This window comes from Anolis sagrei, chromosome 6, assembly GCF_037176765.1.
Source record: "Anolis sagrei isolate rAnoSag1 chromosome 6, rAnoSag1.mat, whole genome shotgun sequence".
Classification (NCBI taxonomy): Eukaryota; Metazoa; Chordata; class Lepidosauria; order Squamata; family Dactyloidae; genus Anolis; species Anolis sagrei.
The window spans coordinates 75,397,453-75,412,584 of record NC_090026.1 but is presented as its reverse complement, the minus strand read 5'-3'; the positions used below and the strand labels follow the sequence as shown (position 1 = coordinate 75,412,584).

The following is a 15,132-nucleotide window of genomic DNA, read 5'->3' as shown; positions in this document are numbered from 1 at the left end:
GTGCCGAGGCAATGGGGTGTCGGGCGGGGAGAGGCTGACTATCCAGGAAAGGTTACTACTACCACATCAGATCTAGATTATTAAATATGGTTTTCTGTGGGCAAGCAGATGGCAACTACTGGATGGCATATGTTTTATATCAATTTATTTATTTATTTATTTCAGACATTTCTACCCCAGCCTTCTCAACCCCTAGGGGGACTCAGGGCGGCTTACAATTGGCAATAATTCAATGGCGCATCATAAAATACAGAATACAGAATAACAAATATAACAATTAACATGAACAATAATAATTAAAGATTAAAACAGTATACTTACACTCTTATTAGCTATTGCCCATCTGGTGGCTGTTTAGCTAGCCATCTACTAATGAATACTCCGCTTAACTTATCCAAATCTGCTTCCATGCCATAGTCAAACATTATCAATTGTCCTTTAACCTGATTGCCCAAAGGTCTGGTCCCACAGCCACATTTTAACCTTTTTTCTAAAGGTGAGGAGGGATGACAATGACCTAATTTCCCTGGGGAGCAAATTCCACAGGCGGGGGGCCACCACCAAGAAGGCCCTGTCCCTCGTCCCCGCCAAGCGTGTTTGAGACACAGGCAGGGCCGAGAGCAGGGCCTCCCCAGGTGATCTTAAGCTCTGAGGTGGGACGTAGAAGGAGATACATTTGGACAGGTACGCTGGACCGGAGCCATATAGGGTTTTATAGGTCAAGACTAGCACTTTGAATTGTGCTTGGAATTAGATCGGCAGCCAGTGGAGCTGGCACAGCAGGGGGGTGGTATGCTCCCTGTATGACGCTCCAGTGAGTAATCTAGCTGCCGCCCATTAGACTAATTGCAATTTCCGAACAGTCTTCAAAGACAACCCCATGTAGAGCGCGTTGCAGTAATCTATTCGGGATGTGACAAGAGCGTGGACCACCGTAGCCAGATCTGACTTCCCAAGGTACAGGCGCAGCTGGCGCATGAGTTTTAACTAGAGATGATGTGGTCTATACAATGCAATTTTCTGAATTAGCACCCCAAATAACCAAACCGAATCTAAAGTTGACCAAAAACTAATTTGTAACCCTTTTGGTACTAATGTTAGAGAGTAGTCCCTGGTCAAGTGGTCCCTGGTCAAAAAAAGGTTGGGAACCACTGCTGTAGAGAGAAAGCCTAAGTGGATAGAGAGCAACTGAGATGCAACATGTAGCTCTGATATCCCTAAGGGAAAAATCTGCTTCAGTCTGTTTAAATGAAGTACTGTTTATACTTTTGGGATCTGTTCAGCACTTAGGATAGCTCCTTTAGAGTACATGAAGATTCACTACCCTAGAGCAAGGCTTCTTAAACTCTTTCTACTTGGGACCCCTTTTGTTTATGTGACCCCCCCCCCCCCCAGGTATATAAAATAAGTATAAAACCCAAACATTTCTTGATAGCATTTGTAAAGCTAGCTAAACAGGTTGATTTTCATTCATTCATTCATTCATTTATTTGAAATATAGCTTGAACCTCTTCTGCAGATTTCACTACAAACACTCTACAACAGATTGGTGTAAATGACTAAAATAGCCACAAAGTGACTTTAGAAGAAAGAAATTGAGACCCCAACATTGAGACAAGGGGACCCCATTTGGGGTTGGGATCACAGTTTAAGAAGCCCTGTTCTAGAGCAGATTGACTGCCCTACTGATATCACTGGTATTGGATGCGAGTGGCCACTGACCCAAAGTCAATAGAACTTTATAGCTTCTTCAGTCCCATCACAACATCCTTAATCTCTACACCACACCAACCTCTTATTTGAATTCCTAATTCAAATATCCAAGTCAGGTTATTTTCTCACCCACTGAACAATCATATTTACATGGGTAAGGGAGAACTATGATGTTTATATTTACTAACAAAATTCTGACTACCCAAAAGTAGTCAAAAGCTATCAAGACCATCCAGTTGACCCAATTCTATTATTTTTTTAAATAATTTTTATTAATTACGTATTTGCAGTATCTATTCTTATCTTGACAGTTTACTTCTATACAATATGGTCTTAGCTACAGATACTGACTACTACATAATTTCATGTGACCTCCTTACCTGGATCAGAAGATCTAAGCACAATAGATTCTTTTTCTAATAACCAGGCAGGCAAGCCCCCCTAAAAAGGAAGTGAGAATCTATGTTAAAATACCTGTTGATTTAAAAAAAATATTTTAACTTGTAATACAATTATATTTGTATAAAAGTAATTAAGGTTGAACACTGTTATGAAAAGAACAAATAAATTCAAATTGAAAATAAATTAACCATACAATGGTCAACTTAATTGCAAGATCTAGATATCAATTTGGTATCCGCAAATCAAAATATACTTTCTGTGTGTCTGCTTTTTTATTTTCAAATAGTTAAAATGGGTTAATCCAACAATGCAAATGTTGTTCCAGGAGTTCAAATGATGAAGTTTCTTGAGTCTATGTTTGTGTGTGTTCCCCTACAAGTCATCTCGGGCACTAAGATCTTCAGGAGGTGGGGAGGCTTGTTCTCGGTCCCACCTTCTTCACAGGTACGGCTAATGGGGGCAAGGGACAGGGCCTTCTCATTAGTGGCCCCTTGGCTGTGGAACTCCCTTACCAGTGAAACTGGATCAGCCCCCTCCCTCCTACCCTTTAGAAAACCAGTTAAACTCAGGCTATGGAACCAAGCGTTTGGGGAGTAATGCAGGGCTATATCCAACTACGAAGTGAATGGCAATGTGATTGGAATGTCTTCTGGATTATGATTTTTAGTCTATGTTTAACCTTTTAACAGCTTGTTTATGTATTTATATGTTAGTGTTTCATGATTTTCATGATTTAATGCACAATGTATATTGTATTTTGTTTATCTTGTGTTAATGTGGCATTGAATTATTGCCAATTTGGAAGCTGGTTGAGATAGCGCAGAGTAAAAAAACAGTAAATAAATAAATAAATGTGTGTGTTTGTGTGTGCGCGCATTGTAAATATAATAAATGGATAGCAGATTGAAGCATTTTTCATCATCAATTTTTCCTTTTGAGGCTTATATTTGATATGTTTTATTACAAGAGTGATGAACCATATTTGCTTTACCTAGGAAGAAAATGGATATCAGCTGAAAATGTCCAATTCTTAGCCATTTCCAAGTGCATGACGGCCAAGAAAACCAAAATCAAGACTGAATTAGGAGACTTCCTAGCAAGTCTTTCATGGCACAATCAGTCTGAGTAATGATAGATCAGCAAAATTTAAGGTGCTTCTAGCTGAAGTTTACTGGTGTTTAAGACGTTATTTGTAGCCTTTCTGTGTATTCTCTTCAGTTATTTTGTCCATGAAGAAACACAGAATAGTTAGCTGCCTTATATATTAACACATTGAGTGTCTTATGGTATTCAATGTCTACGTCATAAAAGCAAGTCAAACAAAAGTTGGAAATTATTTACCATGTCCCATTCAGCACAAATATAAGGTCCTGCTCGTAGTATGACCAACAAGCCAACCTCCTGAGTGAGTTGCAGGAAATATTCAAGATCTCGGTCACCTGTGAAATTGTACACGCCTCGCTCAGGTTCATGAAAATTCCATGGCACATATCTGCAAAAAACAGTCATAACTACTGCTATCGTCTTATGAAATAACAACCACCACCACACCCCGAAAGGCATATATAGTCATCCCTCTGAATTTGACATTTGGATTTTTGTGGATATGAATATTCACAGATTTAATTAAACATATTCTTTCTAGGCATCTCTAGGTCCACTAGTGCGACTCTATGGCCCACTTCCTCCAGCTATGCTAGAGGATCTACAAATATCTAGGGACAGAACACCTCTAGGAATCACTAAGTAATTCTGTGTTCAGCTTGCAGCAGAGGTTGGTCATAAAGCCAAGCTAGAAGACCTAGAAATTCCTAGAAAAGTGTTTCCATGGATAAAAAACCCCAAAAAACACTCCTTTATTTGCTGTTACTCGCTTCTATGGTGGTCTTGTGTCCCTAAACACAGTGAATATGGAGTCCCCAAAAAAAAAGTTGCAAGTACTAGTTACTGTGATTCATATATTTTCTTATTCTGTTTGTGGATGCGAAAACTGGCTTGCTATTTCCTCTATGTGAGGAAAGTCAAGCAATATTCATGGAATTCCCTTTTCTTACAAAACACTGTTTCACAGTGTCAATTCTGCAGATAGCTTATATAGAACATAGCACTGTTTCTTTGCGAAACTCTATATGGTAGTTTTGCTTGGCAATTAATCAACTGAATTATATTAATTTTCATTTTCATAATTTTTAAATTACGTATGCTGAAATTATGCCAACATATTTAACTTCAAAAGAATGCTAATGAATGTAGTGATCTAGTTGGCATTCATTGGAGCTGAGACTATTACACAAAATATCATAGAGCAACCACCGCATGTTCAAATGGTTGGTTCTTTGAAAGAAACCTTTCTGCATTGCCCTTCAGGAGAAATCTCTTGACTTGAGATATATTGGGTCTTATTAATAAGCTGACTGATGCAAGTGCAACAGGACACAATGCAAGAGAACAACCCTTCCAGTATTTTCTGTTAGTCATGGGAGAACTGTGTGCCAAGTTTGGTTCAATTCCATCGTTGGTGGAGTTCAGAATGCTCTTTGATTGTAGGGGAACTATACATCCCAGCAACTACAATTCCCAAATGACAAAATAAAATTTCTTGAGTGAAGGGCATACATTGGGTTGTTAGGTGTCTTGTGTCCAAATTTGGGGTCAATTCATCCAGTGGTTTTTGAGTTCTGTTAATCCCACAAACGAACATTGCATTTTTATTTATATAGATGAATGAAATTCTGTATTCCATTTTTATATAATCCTGGTGTGTAAGGATTATCTTTCCATTTGGACCTTTTTTGAAATTATTTATCTAAATTTAGATTTGGAAACATACACCTACTATTCCTCCTGACTTGGCACAGACAATGTAGGCAGTAGCAATAAACCCTGAGCTGAGTGAACAGATCTGTTAATCTTGAATAGCATCAGCTTGTTCTGGAATTAACAAACAAAATGTCTCATTTGAATAGGCTCCAGTCTCTGATGCCCTGCCCTTCTTCATATATTGCAACACAAGCTGGTTCTTTGCCAGTGACAGGAATGCAAAACTCAAAATAGTTTCTTATCTTCAGAGGCTGCCCCACCCCATGAAGCTGTGGTTTGAAAATGTTCATGGTCACTTACGTCTGAATGGCATCAAGGCCAGCCATTTTCATTTTCAAGAGGCGGTCTTTCCAATAGTACCGGGGAATACGGGAATAATGGATGCTGCCCGAGATGTAACGGAACGGTTGCCCATCTTTGAGGAAACAGTTGCGGCCATAATCAATTCCAAAGGTTTTCTGGGATGTGGTCTGTAAAGATAAGGAAGTCAGATAAGAGATTAACTTTAAGAAATATGAAAGGAGTGTATTATTATGACAAGGGCATGGTCCTTGTTCAAAAGATACATTATGGGGGAAAGGGAGAAAATTCCTGCTTCTATTGGTCCACTTATAATTCACATCCTTCCAATTACATTCTACGATTACTACAAAATGTTAACTTAATCATCAGCACACAAAAGAAAAAAACAGATAAGTGCTCTTATCAAATATTATCATCATCATAATATTTGTAGAAAATCTGATACAGGTTGAGAATATTTTATCAAAAAAATTTCAATCCAAAATTTCACCTTCTTTTTTTTTCAATATAATTTTTATTAAGTGTTTTCTAAAAGTTACAGGGAAAGTGGGGGAATATTTGCAAGGAGATAGTACAGTAGAAAAAGACAGTAATAACAAGAAGGAAAGAGGAGAGGAAAAGAATATTAAAAAGATAAGAATAAAAATAAAAAATAAAAATTTAAGTTCTTCATGACTTCCTGGGTATCGTCGTTTGGGGTGTCTTCCTTTTCTTTTTCTTTTCTTCTTTTTTATTTATACATTTTCTCTCCTTCTTTCATTTGAGGTCCAGTCCGGTTATTTTAGATTATTGTCTTATAATTCTTCTTTTCTAAGTATTCTGTAACTTTTCCCCACTTTGTTTCTTTTATCGGTGTATCTTTATGTCTAGATAATAGATATGTGAGTCTGTCCATGTTTCTTATATCAAGTATTTTTTGTATCCATTCTTCTACATCTGGTATTTTCTCTAATTTCCATAGTTTAGCATAGCATATTCTAGCCGCTGTTGTTAGTAAAAAATAATAATGTGTCCATATTTTTATCCATTTTTGGTTTCATCATACCCAACAAAAGTAATTCCAGTTTTATAGATATTTTTATGCCTAGCATTTCCTGTATTGTCTCTTTTATCTTCTTCCAGTAGGTTCTTGCTTTTTCGCAGGTCCACCACATATGATAGAAAGTTCCCTCTTTTTTGCTGCATTTCCAGCATTCTGTATTTACATTTTTATAACATTTTCCTAATTTATGGGGTGTTATATACCATCTATAAGAAATTTTAATCCAATTTTCCTTTAGGTCGGCTTCTTGATGGATGCTCCTAGGCTTTGGTGCTGTCTCTCCCATGGAAATCTAAGCTGATCATTGCTCTGCTCTTTTTTTACTGGAAAGCAAAGACCATTATTATTTAGACTTTTTGGAGAATACGTATTGTCAAAGGCTTTTTGGAGAATAGAAAGGATCTTCATTAGGGAGGGGATTTGTTGTCTTTTTATCTTCATTACGTGTAAATGCTTTTCAATAGGATTACAGCTTCTAATGGAATAGTTTGCTGAGTTACTGTATATGTATTTTACACAGATCAGTGTAAGTATTCTACCTTAACTCTTTATCAAAAAAAGTAATCATACCCTTCTCTGGATAGAGTGGTGAAAAGCAAGAGTTTGGTCTGTCCTTGGAGAATCTGAGAGAAGCACAGACTCCTCTATTTTCTCTGCCAGTCTCATGACATCAATACTCACAACAACTGTGTCATTTGCAGTTAACAACAACAAATTAATTCCAAAACAGCAAATTAAAAAAGAACTGGTGGCCCAGTTGATGCAATGATTATAACACTATAACATAATATGAAAATTCCAAACATTTGATGACAAAGTACTCCTAGCGTCTACATCACACCATAAAAACAAATGCTTATAAAAGAATTCTTATATTATTACACTGGAATAGTTCTAGAGTCAAAATTATAATGTTGTTTTGTGTGTCACAGATTATACAACTGCAATAATGTTTACAAGCGATTGCAACTTCAAGCTAGTAAGGTACACTACTTACACATAATACCTTTGATATTGCTGACAGAACACTACTTGGTTCTTTATTGTAAAGCTAAAAGAGCGGCTATAACATACAGCAAGATACTGACAAATATGTCCTGGTAATAAAAACTGCCTTTATGTGTTCCTTATTTGACCAGGGACCACTTGACTAGGGACCAATTGACCAGGGAACACTCTCCAACATTAGTACCAAAAGGTTGCAAATCAGTTTTTAGTCAACTTTAGATTTGGTTTGGGTTGCCGATTCAGAAAATTTCATTGGATAGACAGCATCAGCTCTAGTTTCTGATGCAGGAAATATGTCATCCAGTAGTCACCATCTTCTTGCCCACAGAAAACCATATTTAATAAGCCTTGGCACTATAATAGGGTTTTGTGAGACCTGTCCCTCTCATTGCAACTGTGTAGTAATCGTGAGGTCGCAGACCATATTTTAATTCTTGTGGACCACTGGTGATCCAAGGACCACAGGTTGGGGATCTCTGATCTCAAGCAAATATATATAAATGGCTCCAACAGAGATTGCAAACAGGTTTAATAACAGCTCTGCACGAATGATCAGAGGAATTCTAATAGTTTAAAAACAAAACCCACAAAACTTAATAGCTGTTGTATTAAAATTTGAGACCAAATATTATGAACAGATTTAAAAACAATCCTTAAACAATACAAGGTACTAGTTTTTAGTTTGGTTTGTTGGTTTAGTTTGATAAGTTATAGAACTTTATAACATAAATCTCCTTGTTTTTTATGCAAAGCTCCACTAATGTAGCATCTCCACAATTCTAAAACAGTCCAAAGCCATCTAATACTTTTCTAATCAGAAACAATTGTGTTCAGTTCAGCATCTTCCCCGATAAGTGTATTTGGAACTAAAAGCTCACAGTATTTCCATATGAAAATTTTATTGTGTGATTATAACACTGCCATATTCATGGAATACAGTAAGGGAGAGGTACCTGATGTTTCCAGAAAGAAGGTTCTCCACAGTAATAATCAAAGGACAGTGAGCTATTATTCCTTTAGTGGATTTTCTATGGTAAGGAACTCATTGAAGAAGCAATCTAGAAACAGGAGAATTACAAGTGAAGAATGATGTCTTGTGAAGCTCTCCTAAAAATCCTGTGACTGAAGAACAACAATGTCATAAAAGCTTTGTGTGAATCTTCTCATCAATGTCTTCCGTTTCTAGCCCTTCTATGATGTTCCAACACTCTTTCCTTTCTTTTCCTACCAGAAAAAGTGGGAATGGGTAGTGGAATAACTGCACAGACTCTAGAAGCCCTCCACCTGGAAGCACTGTAGCTCTGACTAGGGGTTAACCAAAGTACTTGTGCTAAAATACCAGAAAAGTAAATATCCATCTATATTTCCCCCGTGTTAATTTTTGATCCACATTCTCTTCCAGAGGACTCAATACAATCATTTGAAAACAGAAAACTGAGTGCATCCCACCATGGCATAGCAAGTGTTACCACCAGTTCCTTCCCAGTTGCTTTCTATCCCAAGTTCTCACCTACACAACAACATTACACTTCTCCAAAACACACAACAAAGGGACCCACTCATCTTCTACTTCTACATGTATATTTGTATTTGATCTGTAAACCATTCTTCCTCCATGAAAGGTAATGCGCAGTATATAATGCAGTGGATTTTGGCCTAGCCAATCAGGGATCCCATGTGTTTTAACTGAAGCATAATTCATCTGCTAGTAGGACTTCCCTCCTGATTCTTGAAATAACAGAAGTCCACTGAATTACTTTAATAGTTGAAGTCATTTCAGATTTGGACCAAAGCTTCAATCCTCTAATCAATACTGGAGAACATGTTGGATTTGGTCATCAGTGCTGGCCAGCACAGCCAATTGTGATAATGGTAATTGTAGTTCAGTATCAACTAGAGGACAACACATTCATTAGCTCAGTTATAAACAAGCCATGCATACAATCATGCACCACACTGTGCTAATGGGATATGTCTGTAGTTAATAATGCATCCATAATACTTGTACTCTTCCTTGTTGTTCCAATGGTGTTTAATTCTTATGCTAAACGAACAATTAAATATGATGGTCACAAGGATAAGCCACTCTGTTCTTTTCAATGCAACATCTGGACAGGATTGATGTAACTTGTGGGCTGATGACATTGTGTCATCAACAAAACATCAATCAATTCTTCCCCTAAGGGCATAATGCTCAATTAATTTGTAGTGAGTAAATAAAGGCAAAATTGGCAGAGTCAGAATTAAATTTGAATTCTACAAAGTTTATTACAAAAGACTCAGCAAAAAATTCAGACAACGGGACGACTCCCATGGAACAATATAGAACAAAGAGGCAATACATTACAATGACAGAGGCCACTCTGGAGAAGCAGGAAAGCCTACAGATATGTGCTCATCCAACCTTGAGGCCCCAACACCTTATTCAAGCGGGATAAATGATGGGGATACAGAGAAGGTGTACCTCTAAGTAAGTGAAACAATTGATAATGAAGTCAGCTATATTGGCTGTGAGAATATGAGAATTGTGTATTAAAAACAAGAGAACCAAGGGAAGGAGAGGCACAAAGATAGTGTACTAAAGGGGCAAGCAACTGGCAAGTGAGTGCAAGGCAAAGGAGCACTGGTGCCAGAGATGACATTAGCAGCTTTTTGTGCTACTTCCTTCCTCTCCAGTTCTGACTTCTCCCTTTGGCTATGGGGAACAGGTCACCTATGGATGGGAAGAGTGGTGGCTTTCTTCTTATCTGGTTTAATGAGTGAAAAGTTAAAACAATGAGAAAGGTGCAGGTTGAGTTTACAGCTGAATAACAGGTTTCCAAGGATCTAGAAAACTCCCACATGTGCCTACTTGCTGCTGTACCCTCATGAAATCTCTTGATCCACTTCTAGATAATAGCAGACTCTACACCAATGGTTCTCAACCTGGGGTCCCCAGATGTTTTTGGCCTACAACTCCCAGAAATCCCAGCGAGTTTACCAGCTGTTAGGATTTCTGGGAGTTGAAGGCCAAAAACATCTGGGGACTCCAGGTTGAGAACCACTGCTCTACACTTTTCAGCAGGAGAAGTGATGGGGATACAGAGAAGGTGTAGCTCTAAGTGAAACAATGGATAATGAAGTCAGCTATATTGGCTGTTGAGGGATACGAGGGCTGCGTAAATTAGACACCTTTGTATTGTCCCCAACATTCCAAAAATCCAATGAGATACCAGTAAAGGGTTTGATGACAGAACACAACTTCCTGTGCTGCTTAGTTGTACTGCAACATTTGGATGCAAATCTGAAGGCCCTAAATAAAATAATACCAACCAGAAGCAAATGCATTATATAAATGACATTACAAAGACATTACACTCCTATTTTTTTGTTATGTGGCTTCAGGTTCTGTCTACTTTATGGTGACTCTAAGGTGAACCTATCACCGGTTTTTCTGAGGCTAAGAGTGTGTGACTTCCCAAGCAGGAATTCGCACCTCCTCTCCAAAGTCATGTGCCAGGTTGGATTCTTTCCCTCTTAAATATATAACTGAAAATACAACAATATTTTTAAAGGGTCTACTTCACATCTACTGTAGATGTCTTCCTCTTCTTCCAAACTTAGCCACAAAGTCCAGTGCCTTCTTTAATGTTTCTCTACCTACTGGGCCAAATCTATACTCAACATCAGAAAACTGGGAAATATGAACCCCATGAGATGTAGTTGAACCACAGCTCCCACCATCCCTCACTTAGGAGATGTAGTCCAAAAGGTATTTGGAAGGCTGCATTCCCTATCCTTGATTTAGAACCATCTCATTTTAAGTTGAAATGGAATGTTAGCTAAGGATGTCCATGATCACTGATAACCTTAAGGCAAAACTTCAACAGTATGTTAAATCCCTTTAACTTGTCATGGAAAGGCTGGGATAGAAGCAAAGTGAAAAACTTTAATTTCTGCTTGTCAGGCAGTTATTAAGTGCGAGAGTCTATAAACAAATGAAGAAGCAACTCTAAAGGGAGAAGAACTTACAAAAATGGAAAGAAATCAGCATTAAATGCAAGACGCAATGGTTGCAAGACAACTAAACTTAGTGTATCTGTGTGTGCGTGTGTGTGTAAGAGAGGGGAGGGATTTTACATCCTCTCCAGGGGGAAGCTGTCTCCACTTTTGAGCTGCTGATATTGGTGGGGAAGTAAGAGTGAGCCAGGCCCGTAGCCAGGATTTCGATCCGGGGGGGGGGGGGGGGGCTGAGTCTGAGTGAAAGAGGGTCTACCCTAGCAAACCTTTTGTATCATTACCCCAATACCCCCATGCATATGGGATATATTGAGTATGGTGATCAGATCATGATATGAATAAACATAACAGTTTAAATAATGCACCAGTAAGGCCTTTTCGCAATCCACCATGAGAATTTCGTGGGGGGGGGGGCTGAAGCCCCCCAAGCGCCCCCCCCCCCCCCCCGCTACATGCCTGGAGTGAGCAATCGCAGCTTCACCTCTGGAGACAATATACCAGTGATAATGCAACATGGAGAGTTATAGGGAACATCACTCAACCTATCTCTTGAATCCAGAACACGTCATCTAAAGTAATCTGCTTCCACCAATAATGATCCAAGGAGAATACTAGGCCTCTCTGTTATACGGACACTCATTTTGTTTTACTGGTGAACTGTCATTTAATTAAAAAAAAGCAAACAACAACAGTCTTTTTGAAGATCATTTTTTAAATTACTTTTATTGACTCTTTGACTCTTTAATGCATCAACACAGTTTTAATACAGAAATTAAAAACAAGCAATTCATAAAACTATGTTTTAAACAAAAGAATTAGCAGCAATAGTATAACACAGAACTAGAGTTCTATATCTTTTCATAAGGATCCATGTCACACAGAGGAAATAATACGTCTATTATCATATTACCATAATTTGCTGAGTAAGTTTTCTTTCCTTTCATATAAAATGTTTTTGCTCCACAGTTCAATTTATTTTTTATTGTTTTCTGGGTCAATTTTAAGCCTTGCAGGAAGTAAGGGGAGAACAAAGTATTGTTTTATACTAAATTTCACTAATATCTCTCAAATAATGAGACAATGTCTCTTTAACAGGAGTAATTGATACGTCTTGCTTTTAATGTCTGCTTGTTGAGAACATCTAATGCCCTATCATCATATGTGCATGGAGGCTTCCCAGATGTGGAGAAAATATTATTATTTATTATTTCAAACATTTGCATCCCGTCCTTCTCAACCCCCGAGGTGGGGGGGGGGGGACGACTCAGAGTGGCTTACAACAGGCAACGATTCAATGCCAATACACACAACAAAACAACACAAATTTGACATTAATTAAAAACAATAAGTTATAAAATATCCAATTAAAACATTTTTAACAGCAATATAATTACATCCAAGTCTGAGAACATTTCCTTGTACTTTTTCATTGTCGTCTAATATTTCTCTCATCCTGGTCTAAATAATACTTTAGGCTCAATTCCACCCTGAGTTTGTACTATAATGACTTTTGGTATTCTAATCTATATTCGGCCCCTTTCTGTTATAAACAGTACGGCCTCTGTATCTGCAGGACCAGTATCTGCTATTTGATTTGACAAAGTATGTCCTCATTTTATAGCCCCCCACCCCTCAAGCATAACTCCATTGAATTCCTGGGCTAGCGGTCCTTCATTTCAACAGGGTTTATATGTTTGGTTTACTGTTGTTTTCTTAATGTTTTGTGTTTATTGTTTATATGCTTATATGTTTTATACTTTAATGGTATGTTGTTTATTTTATTGCAATTTGTACATTGTTTTGTAATTTGTTGTTCGGGTTTGGCCTCATGTAAGCCTCTCCGAGTCCCTGTTGTGAAGATGGTGGCGGGGTATAAATAAAGATTATTATTACTACTACTATTATTATTATTATTAACCATGTTTTTGCATATTCCTGCAAATATGGGGGCTGTACTCTACAGGCAGTCCTCGAGTTATAGACATCCAACTCATAGTTAAGAACAGGGTTTAGACAACAGGAAGTAAGAGAAAATCTCTCCTGAAAGAGTTATCATGGGCGAAAGGTGTCTCCACTGAAGCTTTTACACCAATCATTGTTTCCACAACAAGTCAATTTTATATTTGTTTTGTGTCATGAGCAACTCGAGAATCTGCAAGTCACTTCTGGTGTGAGAGAATGTCTGCAAGGACATTGGCCAGGGGCAGCTCGGATGTTTTACCATCCTATGGGAGGCTTCTCTCATGTCCCCGCATGGGAAGCTGGAGCTAATAGACAGGAGCTCACTCCATCTCGTGGAATCAAATCACTGACCTTCAGGTCAGCAGTCCTGCCAGCACAAGGATTTAACCCATTGCACCATCACGGCTCCTTATGTATATATCTATGTATATATATTTGGTTGGAATGACACTAAAAATGTACCTGTTCCAATTTACATAAAAATTCAACCGAAAAACAAAATTTATCTTGTCCGTAATTCAGGGATTGACTGTATTGACAGGTAAATCCAGAAAATCTCTGTGCAACAGGACTTGTAGGAGGAACAGAAGGAAATGCTTTCAGTTTTAGGATTTATTGGCAAGTGAAGTAGAAACTAGAAGGAGTTGCTTGGGCTCACAACCATTCCTCAGAGGCCAGGACAATCTTGGGACTACACAGTAATGTTTACATTCTTAAAGTCAGATATTGTTCTGTGTTTCATTGTTAGTAAAAACAGTTGTGTAGTGCTGAATCCCAGATTAATTAACTTCCAATCGTAAGGACAGGTACACACTATTTTGTAAACTAAGTCCTAACAGTACTCTCCATTCAGTTCTCTCTAAAACAAGAAAGGCTGGTATCTGCTGTTCAGGAAAATATAAAAACTAGGATTGTAGTATTGTGTTCCCAGAAAGCCCAAAATCATGAAGCAAAGATTTTATGATCTTCAGAGAACCCCCTGAAGATATTTTGCAGCCATGCCGTAAAGTCTTTTGAGATGGCTTTGTGGCAGGAGCCTGATCCTATGAACTGTTTTTGAAACCACCACCAATAAAGATCAGTTTTGATCTGGATCTACTAAAATCATAGGTAGTTAATAAAATTAATCCAAAGTCTCAGTGTGGTAGGCCTTACAAGTACCATGAATCCCTGAGGGTTGAGACAAAGTTACGAGCATGATTACACAGTAATAGTCATCTCATTCCTGCTAAGAGAGCTTGTGTACTATACAAGATAGCTGGCACCCAACTACTGTAATAAAGTTACAGGTATACCTTGCTTAATAATGCTAATGTACTCCTGGGCATATCTCATTATCAGTAAACGTGGCACCAGCAAAGGAAAAAGTAATATGGGAAAACAGAGATAGGTTCCTACACCACAGAAAAGAGCAAATCAGCATTTTTAGCAAACGACAGCTACGTAGCTATGGTGATTAAACTGGAATTATAGTGCAATCATGGTGCAGCATGAACAGTCCCATCCCCCCCCCCCCATTTTGTATCTGTAAACCCATCTCACCTGACATTTTACTATAGGTGGGGGCTATAAAAGCAGCTTTCCTCTAGCCCAGAGAAGGGGTTTTATTCAACCACATTAAACGGTGGCACAGAAATTTAAAATTAACAATGTTCCATGTGTACATAAAATTCACAGAAACCTTAATTTTAAATACATAAATAAATGCTGTCGATAAAGATATATACAGATCACCAAACTGGGAATTTCTTCAATATTCTGGGTGTTGGGAAAAAGAGAAAGAGATTTTATTGCATATTTATTTCAGTACAGAACCTAAAATATACCAGTAATCGAACTGGACTACTACAATCCTATGCGGACTTACCTGGATTAAGTTCAAG

General features: G+C 38.0%; 1 protein-coding gene across 1 annotated transcript in view; it reads right to left on the bottom strand.

Moving 5' to 3' along the window:
• Positions 1–15,132, bottom strand: part of GLB1 (galactosidase beta 1) — a 71,492-nt gene that overhangs the window by 37,290 nt on the left and 19,070 nt on the right. The window contains exons 2-4 of the mRNA XM_060781748.2: positions 5,236–5,405; positions 3,457–3,607; positions 2,094–2,154 (exon numbers count right to left, since the gene is read on the bottom strand). Coding sequence (XP_060637731.2) covers positions 2,094–2,154; positions 3,457–3,607; positions 5,236–5,405 — 382 coding nt within the window. The remainder of the gene's footprint in view (positions 1–2,093; positions 2,155–3,456; positions 3,608–5,235; positions 5,406–15,132) is intronic.